We start from the raw sequence: 13,020 nt of genomic DNA on the forward strand, positions 1-13,020 counted from the left end.
TTTTTTTTTTTTTTTTTACAGTTTTGGCCAGGGCCGGGCTTGAACCTGCCACCTCTGGTATATGGGGCTGGTGCCTTACTCCTTGAGCCAGAGGCGCCTCCCCGAGAACTTGATTCTTTTCAAATCACTATACAGTACAAATTCTGAATACTTAAAATTTGAACCGGATTTTTTGTGAAAATAAGAAAACTATGAACATACCTTAGAACACAGTATTCCATTGCTTATGCCTTAGAAAATGGAATTTTAGTAGTTTTTTTTTTCTTTTTGAGACAGAGTCCTACTATGTTGCCCTCGGTAGAGCGCTGTGGCATTACAGCTCACGGCAATCTCAAACTCTTGGGCTTAAGTGATTCTCTTGCCTCAGCCTCCCAAGTAGGTGGGATTATAGGTGCCCACCAGAACGCCCAGCTATTTTTTGTTGCAGTTGTCATTGTTGTTTTAGCTGGCCCAGGCTGGGTTCGAACCTGCCAACTTTGGTATATGTGGCTGGTGTGATAACCACTGTGCTACGGGTGCCAAGCCTTAAGTAGTTTTAACTGAGAATACCTATTACACTTTTTCCTTCAGTCTCTTTCCTTTTCTTCCCTACCAATGAAGTAAATCTATCACAGTGGACTACAGAAGATAGTTTTGAATAATAAATACCATGTATCTATATACACTTACTTTTTGGGGTACTGATATTTATTATGCCAAATTTGATGCAAGATTGACTTTTTTTAAGCAGTTATTTCCCAGGAGATTTCTCAGTACATTGCAAAGAAAAACTTGGTTTGTCTTGTTTGTTAAACAAGGCCCAATGTGTCTGACTTCCAACAATTCATGTGACTTATATTTAAACAGCTACTGTTGTTTCATTATATAAGAAATTGTATGTATACCTAAGGAAGAAACCAAGAAAAATGAAACAGAAATAGTAATGAATGACAAAATAGAATATTACTTTTCTGAATTTAAGAAAAGACATGTTTATGCATTTTAAAAAGTCTCACAGGGACCAGGCACAATGGCTCATGCCTGTAGTGATAGCACTCTGAGAGGCCAAGGTGGGAGGGGATCACTTGAGCTCAAGAGTTTGAGACAAGCATAAGCAAGAGTGACCCTGGCTCTACTAAAAAGAGAAAAATTAGCCCATTGTCATGGTAAATGCCTATAGTCCCAGATACTTGGGAGACTGAGGCAGGAAGATGGCTTGAACCCAGGAGTTTGAGGTTACTTTGAGTTAAGCTAATACCTTGGGACGATAGTTTGTGCAACAGAGTGACAGTGCCTCAAAAAAAAGACAAAACAAAAAGTCTCACAGAATACTTGCGAAAATAGAGACCTACTCTTAGACACAAGATGGCAGCTATTTTGAATTATAATAATAAACATTGTATAGTTTCCTATGTAAAAATAAAAACAAAAAGACTGCGCTTTTTGATTTCTTTTTTATAATGTTAAATGTCAGAAGACAGTAAATTTGTGCCCATACTTTGAGAGTTTTTTGTTACTGACTTTTTAAAATGATAATTAAAAACAATTTGAATACTAGAAATACGTATGACATGAAAACAAAGTCCTTCTGTTTACCTTCTCTCTCACTTCCTAGTAGTCTTGACCTCCAGATTAACTTTAACTTTGGAATGTATCCTTGCAATAATTTTGCATATATATAACATATTAATACACATTTTTTTTTAGTTTTCAATTTATGTTAGAATAATAGTAATACTATACATACTGTACAGTTTATAGATACTCATGTAGGTAATCTGATAAAGAAGAAAGACATTCTTATGTAAGTTGGGGAATAGAAAATACCTCCCCATATACTTTGAAAGAATTATTTGAAATATTTTAGTCATCCCTGAAAGATAAAACCCATATTTGGTATGTAAAATTATGCTATATGTCCTTGGCCCTTAATGATATGCGTACATAATTAATTCCTGAGGAAAATCTTCTTTGGGAGTTATAGGAGACTGATTGCCTAGGCCATATTATTGAACTTATGTATACTATTGTAAGATTAGAGGTCTCCTTTAGAAGTGACTACTTTGAGAAAGAAACTTTAGAAGTGAGTGATTATTTTTATGAAATGAATATCCTTTTTTGGGTAATAGAAATTCTCCGGCAGAGTTCCTCCTTAGGCAGGCCTTATGAACACATTAGTTACTTTGATATTCTTGATAACATATTTAATTTAAAATGGCCTACAGTAACAACAACTGAAGTAATTGAATATCACATCTATACAATGAGATATTCCTGTAATGATGTGATAATTCTTCTTTTCTTCTTATTTTACTTTTTTATTTTCAGATTCCCTTTGAATATATATTTAGGCAAAATGTGATCAGTTTATATAAGCAGTACAAATAATTAATAATTTCAGTGACAAATGTAGACGCTAACAATTTTACATTTTTATCAGACAGTTAACTCTGCACTGCTATTGAAAATGTCACAAATTAATAAACCCTGTATCTAAAATCTGTAAGTAGTATTGGCAAGAGAACTTTTATGATTTACAGATAATGTCCATTTTATAATTTTGGTGAGAAAAATGCTAAAAAATAGCACAAAATGCATACTCAGAAATGTACTGGCATCTGAATAACACCCATAAGTCCTAGGAGGAAACACACTAATCTTCTACTTAAGAGTAGTTATATCTGGTTATTAAGTTCAGGGGTCACTTCAGTTTTCATTAAGAGTTTCTGCATTTTCCAAGTATATATTTTATAATCTGTTTACCTACCTTATTTTCTTTACTCTTATTTCTTCTGTGGATCCAGTTAATCTGTGAGTCTCTTAAATATGCTGGGTTCTTTATTAACACTGTAATGCCACTTGATTTCCATTTTTTTCCCCCCTAGGCCAAGATAGCCAGGTTAACCAAACGGTTTGGAGCAGCCAAAGAAGATCTTAAGAAAAGACAAGAAGTAAGAATTTCTATTCTTGCATAACAAATATTTAGCTCTATGTGGTAATCTTAGGAAATACTAGATTAGAAAGAAACTTTCTTTATTATAAGTCTTAAATTTGTTTTCATACTTGTATGTACTCCTGTGTGTTATTTTTGGAATTGCAGCTCTGGAACTAGTTAATGCTTTCCTAATCTTTACTTACTAGTCTTGCATAGTAACATTTATATAAATTATTTTAGGTTTTGGTATTATTGAACCTGTGTTTCCTATCCATCTTTAAAATTAGGTTTTAGGGATTTGTCTTACCTTGTTTCTTTCTTTTTATGTTTTGGCCAGTTTCCTAGTCTAGTCTCTTGTTTTCCCCAAGGCAGTATTCCACTGCCTGTAGTATTCCTACTCTCACCCTCCTTTCTTCCTTGTATTGTCAGTCCTCTATTATGCACTAATTAAGTCACTTTATTCCCCTAGACATTGCAGATGTTTTTTAGTATAAAATTAAGCGAAACATTACAGCATAACTTGTCTTCTGTTAATTGCCTTTGTTTTTTGTTATTTATTTGTTATTCCTCTATTATTTCCTTTATTATTCATTCATTTTTTAACATAGAACTTGTATATTGCATTGTAGTTTTCAATTGAATTTCTTTACTTTTCCTCTTGTATTTTCTTTTTTTTCTCTTCATTTGGAGAAGTCATATTCCTTTGTCTTTTTTACTTCCATTGTCTGGCACATACTAATTGACAATAATCATAATAATTTCAATAGTTGTTGTTATACATGGGGATTTTTCTGTATTGATACATTTTCATATGTTCTTTACTTGACTTTTTAGAAGAAATTTTAGTTAAAGTATTCACAGGGAGTGGCAACAGTACTACACAGACATAATCCTGTGAACTATGTACTTAGCTTCTCTCAGTGGTAAAATCACTTATCACAGTAGCACAATGTCAAAACCAATAACTTGATACAAATTTGTTAAGTACTTTATAAACATTATCAGTTTTCACCAGTTTTTTAAATTAATTCATTGCATGTGTGTGTGTAGTTCTGTGCAGTCTGATCATGTGTATAGATTTATTTAGCACCTACCACAGTCTAGATATGCAGCTGTTTTGTCATCATGAATGGACCCCCCCCCATGTTACTCTTCTGTGGTTTTTAGCTTTACTAATCTGTTTTCTAGCTCTATTTTTTTTTACTTAACTTTTTAAGCTCTGACTCTTTTCTTGAGTAAACTGTTCTTGTTTTTGTTCTGTAAAACTAATCTCATGAAATTTTTATTTGGTCAGACTCAAAGTCTTTTTATTATAGTCTTTTTAAGTGGTGTAATGAACTGTCTTATTTCTAAACTCCATTTTCTTAGTTTTAGTTTCTTAGTTTTCTTAGTTGCTTTGTTATAATGTAAAAGCTGAGCTGTTCTTTTTTTAAATATTAGCATATGGGTCTAAACTTTTTGTTTAAAAAATTTATTTTTGGGCTCTGCACTTGTAGCACAGTGGTTATGATGCCAGCTACATACACCGAGGCTGGTGTGTTCAAGCCCGGCCAGGGCCAGCTAAACAACAATGACAACTGCAACAAGAAAATAGCCGGGTGTTGTGGTGGGTACCTGTAGTCCCAGCTACTTGGGAGGCTGAGGCAAGAGAATTGTTTAAGCCCAAGAATTGGAGGGTGCTGTGAGCTGTTATGCCATAGCACTCTACTGAGGGCGACACAGTGAGCCTCTTGTCTCCAAAAAAAAAAAAAAAAAAAATTATTGTTTTTATGTCTGAACTGAACATTTGTCTTTGAAATTTTTCCATTTATGTTATACAGCATGAATTTCTACTTACTCCCTTTCATTCCTATGTCTGAACTGAGTCATGTCCAGCCCATCATGTATTTTTCAGTTTCCAATTCTTGTCTATTAGGCAGATAGTCTAAGGAATAAAGATAAAAGTATTACAGTCTCTGAAGAGTTACCATTTTGCAGAACTAGAAGTAGTATTGAAACAAGGAAGAAATACTATACGTATAATTCCTAAAGATTGGAAATGATTAATTTGATCAGTTAGGATGTGTGGTGCTTGCAGAAAAATGCTAAAGTTGTCTTGACTCCTTCAAATTTTGTGCCTTTCATTATTAGCTTGTGGGTAAGGCTGTCTTTCTGTCCATTACTATTAATATTTTTCTTTTGACCTGTCAGATTTTTAGAAATACCAAGAATTTTGTTCTTTCATTTCTTAATTCCTACAAAAGTAGGTGGAATGGAGTCCTGCTGATTGTTTTAAACTGTACTTATATATAACCATTTTCATGGTCAGTTACCACACTGCCTTATGATTGTTTATTTTATTTATTTATTTAAAGACAGAGTCTCACTGTGTTGCCCTCACTAGAGCACTGTGCCATCACAGCTCACAGCAACCTCAAACTCTTAGGCTTAAGCAATTCTCGTGCCTCAGTCTCTCAAGTCACAATGCCTGGCTATTGTTTTGTAGTTGTTTAGCAGGCCCAGGGCTGGTTCAAATCCACTAGCCCTGGTGTATGTGGCTGCCTCCCTAAGCTACAGGCACCGAGCCCCTTGTGATGATTTACTCTTAAATTTCTTTATTTTGTCTGACCTCTTTGCCCTTTAATTCTGATGTCCACTATAATTTTACATATTTACATTTTACAAATTTTTACAAATTTGTTTCTTGCTAGGTGTTACAAACAGGGGAATCTAGAATGTTTAACAGTTTAGTGCTCCCCCAATTCAAAATAGCCGGCCAAAAAAATACAGCTTTAAATGCTTTTCTTTTGTTTAGACTTGCTCCTTGGTCTTCTATTTACCAGTTAAAACACACTCTGCCTTTCAGGTTTGTCTTAACACATTTTTTGTTTCAATTTCTAAAAGAACAGAAAACCTTCACAGGCAGTTTGCTACTAAGACCACATTCATAATCTAATCTATTATACTGACTGATGACTGTTAATACTATTTTTCATCCTTTCTAGTTCCCTTTTAAAAAATAATAGTCAATGTATTTTTTTTTTTTTTTTTGGCCTGGGCTGGGTTCAAACCCACCACCCTCAGTATATGGGGCCAGCGCCCTACTCCTTAAACCATAGGCACCACCCTCAGTGTATTTCTTATACTTATCCTGTGTCTGTGAAAATAAGTTACTGAATGGATTCCCAGTTAAATTTTGGATTAAATCTAAATTACAGATTTTTAATTGTGATGAAAACACATGACATTTGCCTTATTAAACATTTTTAAGTGTACAGTTAGTTAAGTAGCATTCAATGTATTCACATTATGTGTAACAGATAATACAGTTAACAGATAACAGTTCTCTAGAACTTTTTATCTTTGATCTGTCAGCAAACATTTGGGCTGCTATCCTTTTTTGGCCAGTTTTAATAAAAACACTGCCATGAATGTGGTTGCACAAATATTTCTTCAAAATCTTGTTTTCAGTTGCTTTGGATCTATACCCAGAAGAGGAATTATTGGGTTGTATGGTAATTCTGTTTTACCTTTAGATTTTTTGAGGAAGATTCCATACTGGTTTTCAGAGACTGTTCAATTTTACTTCATACCAACTCAGGGGTGCACAGGGGTTCTAGTTTCTCTGCATCCTTGTCAACACTTATTTTCTATTCTTTTGATATTGACTATCTGAATGGATGTGAGGTGATATCTTGTTTTGATTTACATTTGTCTAATGATTCGTTAGGTTGAACATCTTTTCATATGCTTGTTGGCCATTTACTTTCTCTGGAGAAATGTTTTTTCTGGTTCTTTAACCATTTTTTAATCAGGCTACAAATTTTCATTATTCTTCACTATATATAAAATTAACTCACTATATATAAAATTATAATTATATGTAAAATTAACTTCACTATATATAAAATTTATTTTATATTGTGGATATCAACCCCTCATCCAGATATATGATTTGTAATTTTTTTTACATTTTGCAAGTTTCCTTTTCACTGAATTAATAGATTTTTTTTTTTTTTTTTTGGGTTGCAGTTTGGCCAGGGCGAGGTTCGAACCCAACACCCTCGGTATATGGGGCTGGTGCCCTACTCACAGGCGCTGGCCTGATTGTTTTCTTTGATGTACAGACGTTAGATTTGATACAGTCTCAATTATCTATTTTTGCTTTTGTTGCCTATGTTGTTAATGTCATATACAGAAAGTTATTGCCAAATCTAATGCCAATAAGGCCTTTTCCCTATGTTTTCTATAGAATTTTATTTTATTCTTATGCTTAGGTCTTTAATCAGTTTTGAGTTAATTTTATATGTAGTGAAGAATTTCATTCTTTTTCATGTGTATGTACAATTTTCTTAATACTATTTATTAAACAGGCTCCTCTTGTCCTTTTTTTTTTCTGGCCTGACAATCTGGTTGAAGATCATTTGACCATGTATATGAGTTTATTTTTGGTTTCTCTGTTGTGTTCCATTGGTCTGTTAGTTTTGTGTTTATGCCAACAACACACTCTTTTAATTTCTGTAGCTTTATGATCTTTTTTTTTTTTTTGTGGTTTTTGGCTGGGGCTGTGTTTGAACCTGCCACATCTGGTATATGAGGCCGACGCCCTACTCCTTTGAGACAGAGGTGCTACCCTTTATGATTTGTTTTAGAAATAGGAAGTGTGAACCTCTAACTTTATACTTCTTTGTTAAGATTGATTTGGCAACTCAGGACCTCTTAGAAATTTTTTTTCTGTTTCTACCAAAAGAAAAAAATGCCATTGAGATTATTATAGATTGTTTTGGGTAAGATGAATATTTTAACAATATTGTCTTCTAGTCCATAACTACAGGATATCTTTCCCTTTATTTGTGTCTTTAATAATTTCCAGCAATATTTTGTAGTTTTCATAGTACAATACTTTTTTTCTTCCTTGGTTAAGCTTATTCCTAAATATTTTATATTCTTTTTGCTGCTATGGTAAAATGAACTGTTTTTTTAAATTTCTTTTTCAATATCATTCACTGCTAGTGTGTAGAGAATGCAGCTAATTTTTGCAGGTTTATTTTGTAACTTTGCTGAATTTGCTTATTAGTTTGAATTAATTTTTTTTGTGTGGAATGTTTAGGGTTTTCTTCATGTAAGATAATATCATCTGTGAACAAAGATAAGTATAATTATTCATTTATGATTTGGATGCCTTCTGGTACTATATTGAATAGAAGGGACAAGACTGAGCATGCTTGCTTTGTTCCTGATTTTAGAGAAGGCTTTCAGTTTTTCACTGTTGAATATGTTGTTAACTATGGGTTTTTTCCCCACATGGCTTTTATTTAATTGACTTAGTTTCCTTCCATTTCTGGTTTTTCTCATGAAAGGTTGTTGAATTTTATCAAATCTTTTTTCTGCCTCAGTTGAGATGATCGTGTAGGTTTTGTCCTTTGTTCTGTTAACATCATATTGTTACATTGATTTTCATATGTCAGACCATCCTTTTATTCCATCAATAACCCACTTAGCTGTGGTGTACAATCTTTTGAATTTGGCTTGCAAATATTTTCTTAGGATTTTTACTTTAGCACGCATCAGGGATATTGGTCTATAGTTTTTGGTTTTAGTGACTTTGGCTTTGATTATAGTAATTATTGCCTAATAAAATGAATTTAGAAGTATTCTCTTTTCTTAGAAGAGTTTGTGGAGCATTTGTATTGAATTATCCCCAAAGCGTTTGGCTTACTGGCAGAAGCTGCTGCACCATGCATGTTTTTTCAGCATTTGTATGTTACCCAATTTGCTGGTGTTCATTATAGTCTCATAAAACTTCTGTGGCATTAGTTCTAATGTCTTCATTTCTTATTTTTATTATTTGAGTTGGTTCTCTTGCTTTGTTAGTGAAGCTCAAGTGTTTGTAAATTTTGTGTTTCTTTTAAAGACCAATTCATAGTTTTGTTGATTTTTTCCCCCCAAGCTCTTTTATAACTTCCTTTGTAGCTTCCTCTATAATCCATTAGTTTTTTTAAAAGAATGTGTTCTTGGGTAGTGCCCGTAGGCCAGTGCGTAGGGTGCTGGCCACATACACTGAGGCTGGCAGGTTCAAATCAGCTAAAACATCAATGTCAACTGCAGCAACAAAAATAGCCAGGCACTTGTAGTCCCAGCTACTTGGTAGGCTAAGGCAAGAGAATCGCTTGAGCCCGCTGTGAGCTGTTATGCTACAGTACTCTACCCCAGATGACAACTTGAGACTCTGTCTCAAAAAAAAAAAAGAATGTGTTCTTTAATTTCCACATATTTGTGACTTTTTTTGTTTTCCCTATGCTGTTGATTTCAAGTTTCATTTCATTATGATTAGAAAAGATAATTGATAGTGATACAGGATTCCACCACTCAGGGCTAGACAGGGAGCCACCCTTTCTCTCTTTAATTTTTTTTTTTTGGGACAGAGCCTCAAGCTGTCTCCCTGGGTAGACTGCTATGGCTTCACTGCTCACAGCAACCTCCAACTCCTGGGCTCAAGCGAGTCTCCTACTTCCGCCTCTCAAGTAGCTGGGACCACAGGTGCCCGCCACAACGCCCGGCCATTTTTTGGTTGCAGCCATCATTGTTTGTCGGCCCGAGCTGGGGATTCGAACCCGCCACCTTAGGTGTATGTGGCTGGCGCCTTAGCCGATTGAGCCACAGGTGCTGAGCCGAGCCACCCATTCTCTAGGCCCGGATGAGTTTAGAGGTTAAACCCCCATTTCCAGGCACAAGCAGACTGCCTTTTTTGGGACACACCCTCTGGGCTCTCATAAGATCATGAACAAAAGCAGCTGTGATGGTTTTTTGAGTGGTTCCACCTTCGGTAGGAGCACACACCCTATCCCTTCTCATGGACAAAGACTGTGAAGGACATGATAACCTTGCCCTGGTGAAGGAGGAACTACATTCACTTGTTAATGCACTCATTTCCACCTACCAACTGCCAGCCATGTGTAATGCTCTAGACCTAATAACCCCAAGATGAAAGAGCCCACGGGGAGACTCCTGAGAGAGTTCCTTCAGTTCTTTCCCCCTTCCAGAAGCCCTGGTGCTTTTTACTTTTTCTGTATTCCTTTCTAACTTCTAATAAAAGTCCTGTCTTACCACTGATCTGTGGTCCGTGGGTTCATTCTTCAAATCCCCGAGACGAAGGACCTACTGAAGAGTGGAATTCCCGTATCAATAGGATGTCATTATTCCTAAATTTGTTAAGACTTGTGTTGGGACATATGATCTATCCATTACAGTGTTGCATGTGCACTTGAGAAGACTGTTTTCAATCTGCTGTGATAGAGTATTCTTTAGGTCTGTTAGGTACAGTTGGTCTATAATGTTGTTCGTGTCTTCTCTTTTCTTATTGATCACTTGTGTGTTGGTCTATCCATTATTGAAGATAGAATATTGAAGTTTTCTATTAATTTTGTTGCTGTCTGTTTCTCCCTTGAATTCTTTTATTGCTTCACATTGAAGGCTCTAATGTTAGATGTGTATATATTTATAATTGTTATATCTAGTGAATTAACCTTTTATTATTATATAAAGTCCTTCACTGTCTCTTTAGACAAAGAAATTTTTTAAAGTCTGTTTTGTCTTATATAAATATGGCCACACTTACTCTCTTCATTATAGCAGTTACCTAAAATACCTTTTCCAGCCTTTCCCTTTCATTCTCTGTGTGTCTTTAAAGTGAGTGTCTAATAGACAGAATTTGGTTGTATCTTCTTTATTTATATATTAAGCCAGTCTTATGTTTTGATTTGGTATTTTCTTCAATTTGCCTTAAAGTAGTTAGTGATTGGAAGGGACTTACTATTTTCATTTTTGTTTTTTCTTTGCAACTTGTAGTTAATATGTTCTTCTCTGATTGCTTTCCTTATGTTTCATTGATATTTTTAAATAGCAACATCTTTTGATTTCTTTTAAAAAATCCTTTTAAATATTTTCTGTACATATTTTCTCTGTGATTACCATGGGGATTACACAAAATATCTTGAAGTTAGAACTATATAAATAAAGATATAAAATCTATTTTAATCTGTTAATAACTTTAATCAAATATAAGACCTCTATTACTTCACATCTCTCTTGCTGCAGCTTGATATTATTGATGTCATATATTACATCTTTTTATATTGTATATCCATTAACATATTTTCAGTTAGTTTTAATGCTTTTGTCTTTTAAATTCTATACCAAAATTAAATGTAATTTATGCTCCATTATAACAAGAATTTTAAGACCCTGTATTTGTCTCTGTATTAACCTTTATTAGAGAAACTTATATATATATATTTTTTTTACAATTTTGGGCCAGGGCTGGGTTTGAACCCACCACCTCCGGCATATGGGGCCAGCACCCTATTCCTTTGAGCCACAGGTGCTGCCAAGAAATTTACATTTTTTTTACTGTCATATAATTGTGTAGTATGTTTTCATATCCACTTGAATGACTTCCTTTATAGAACTGATCTAGTGGTGATGAACTCCTTCATCTTTTCTGTATCAGATAATGTCTTAATGTTGCATTCATTTCTGAGGGATAATATTAATGGATATAGTATTCTCGATTGGCAGTTCTTTCATTGAGCACTTTGAATATATCATCCACCCATTCAGGCCTGCAAAGTTTCTGCTGAAAAGTCTGTTCATAATCTTATGGCAACTCTGTTGTATGTTATATATATCACTTTAATTTTGCTGCTTTGAAGATATTTTAACTGTAACTCTGACAACTTGATTATAATGGATCTTAGTGTAGGTGTTTTGAGTTTAATGATAGAGGTATTTGAGCTTCTTTGTTTTTTAATTTCACTCTTCCAATTTAGGATGTTTGCAGTAATTATTTTTATAAATGGGCTCCTTGCCCCTTTCTCTCTCTTCCCTAATGCATATATCTTGGTAGACTTGTTGGTGCCCATAAGTTTTTTAGGTTCTCTTTGCTTTTTAAAAAGTTTTTTAAAAATTTGGCTTTGGTAATTTCAAGTGACCAATCCTCAGAATTGCTGACTTATTTTTCTGCTTGGTTCAGTTTGCTTTTGATTACCTAGAGAGTTTTTCACTTCCATTGTATCCTTCACTTCAGAATTTATATTTAATTCCTTTTTATAATTTTTATTATCTTTTGTTAATATTGTCATTTTGTTCATGCACCATTTTCCTGATTTCACATCTCCTTCCATCCATCCATCCATCTGTCCATCCTTCCATCCTTTGTTGTTGCCTGGGTTAAAGTGCTTACTCAACCTCATATTCCTGACTCAAGAAATCCTCCTGCCTCAGCCTTCCAAAGTGCTATGATTGATTATAGGCGTGAATCACTGAACCCAGCCCTACCTAGTTTTCTATTTGTGTCCTCTTTTACCTCATTGATCACTTTAATGACAGTTATTTTGAATTCTTTGGTGGATGATTCATAGACCTCTGTTTTCTTTGTGGTTCATTTCTAGGGATTTATTTTTTCTCTGGTTGGGTCATATTTCCCTTTTGTATGCCTTGAGTGTTATTTTTTGTTAAAATGTGACCATTTGAAAAAGCAGCCCCTTCCAGTCTTTTTACACTTTGTATACAGGAAGGCTTTCACCAGTCAGCCTGACTAGAGATTCTGTGGGTCTCCAAAACCTTATTTTGGAGATATGTCTTTGGACTTTTGCTCATATTTCCCTTTTGAAGAGGTTTGCCTGGTTCTACTCCAGAGCTCCCCTTGATGTCTGTCTTTGGCATTGTGACCTCTGACCTCTGATGCTTTAGCAAACTTTTATTGGCACCCCTCCGCCCACTGTCTTTCTGTATACATGCAATTTCTGTGTTGCTGTAGCAAACTCAGGGTCTTCGATTTGTTCTCTGAGGCCACCTAGGCATCCAAAGTGTTTAGGGTCATCTGTTTGATGTAATTCTAAGCACTGGCCATCTTTGATTTAATATTTGTCATTCTTACACTTGATTTAGTCTTAAGTAGAGTTATGATGTTACTTATTTATTCTTATTATTTTAAGAAATAAATGATGCAGGTATTATTAGTGATGAAGGCCTAAATAATGATAATTAATATGTAGGTGTTAGAATTCCATCTTTGTAATTTTTAGTTGGGAGGAAAGGGTGAAATAAGTTGTTACTGAAGCTTAGAA

The 13,020-nt window shown here is 34.5% G+C and overlaps 1 protein-coding gene across 3 annotated transcripts in view; it reads left to right on the top strand.

Annotated features, from left to right (window-relative positions):
* The window catches only part of ATF7IP (activating transcription factor 7 interacting protein), a 153,966-nt gene that overhangs the window by 82,993 nt on the left and 57,953 nt on the right, over nucleotides 1–13,020 (top strand). For all 3 annotated transcript variants that reach the window (XM_023517897.1, XM_023517896.1, XM_023517898.1), the window contains exon 6: nucleotides 2,865–2,930. In XM_023517897.1, coding sequence (XP_023373665.1) covers nucleotides 2,865–2,930 — 66 coding nt within the window. The remainder of the gene's footprint in view (nucleotides 1–2,864; nucleotides 2,931–13,020) is intronic.

Source organism: Otolemur garnettii, unplaced genomic scaffold (assembly GCF_000181295.1).
Source record: "Otolemur garnettii isolate 467f Iridium unplaced genomic scaffold, OtoGar3 scaffold00124, whole genome shotgun sequence".
Lineage (NCBI taxonomy): Eukaryota > Metazoa > Chordata > Mammalia > Primates > Galagidae > Otolemur > Otolemur garnettii.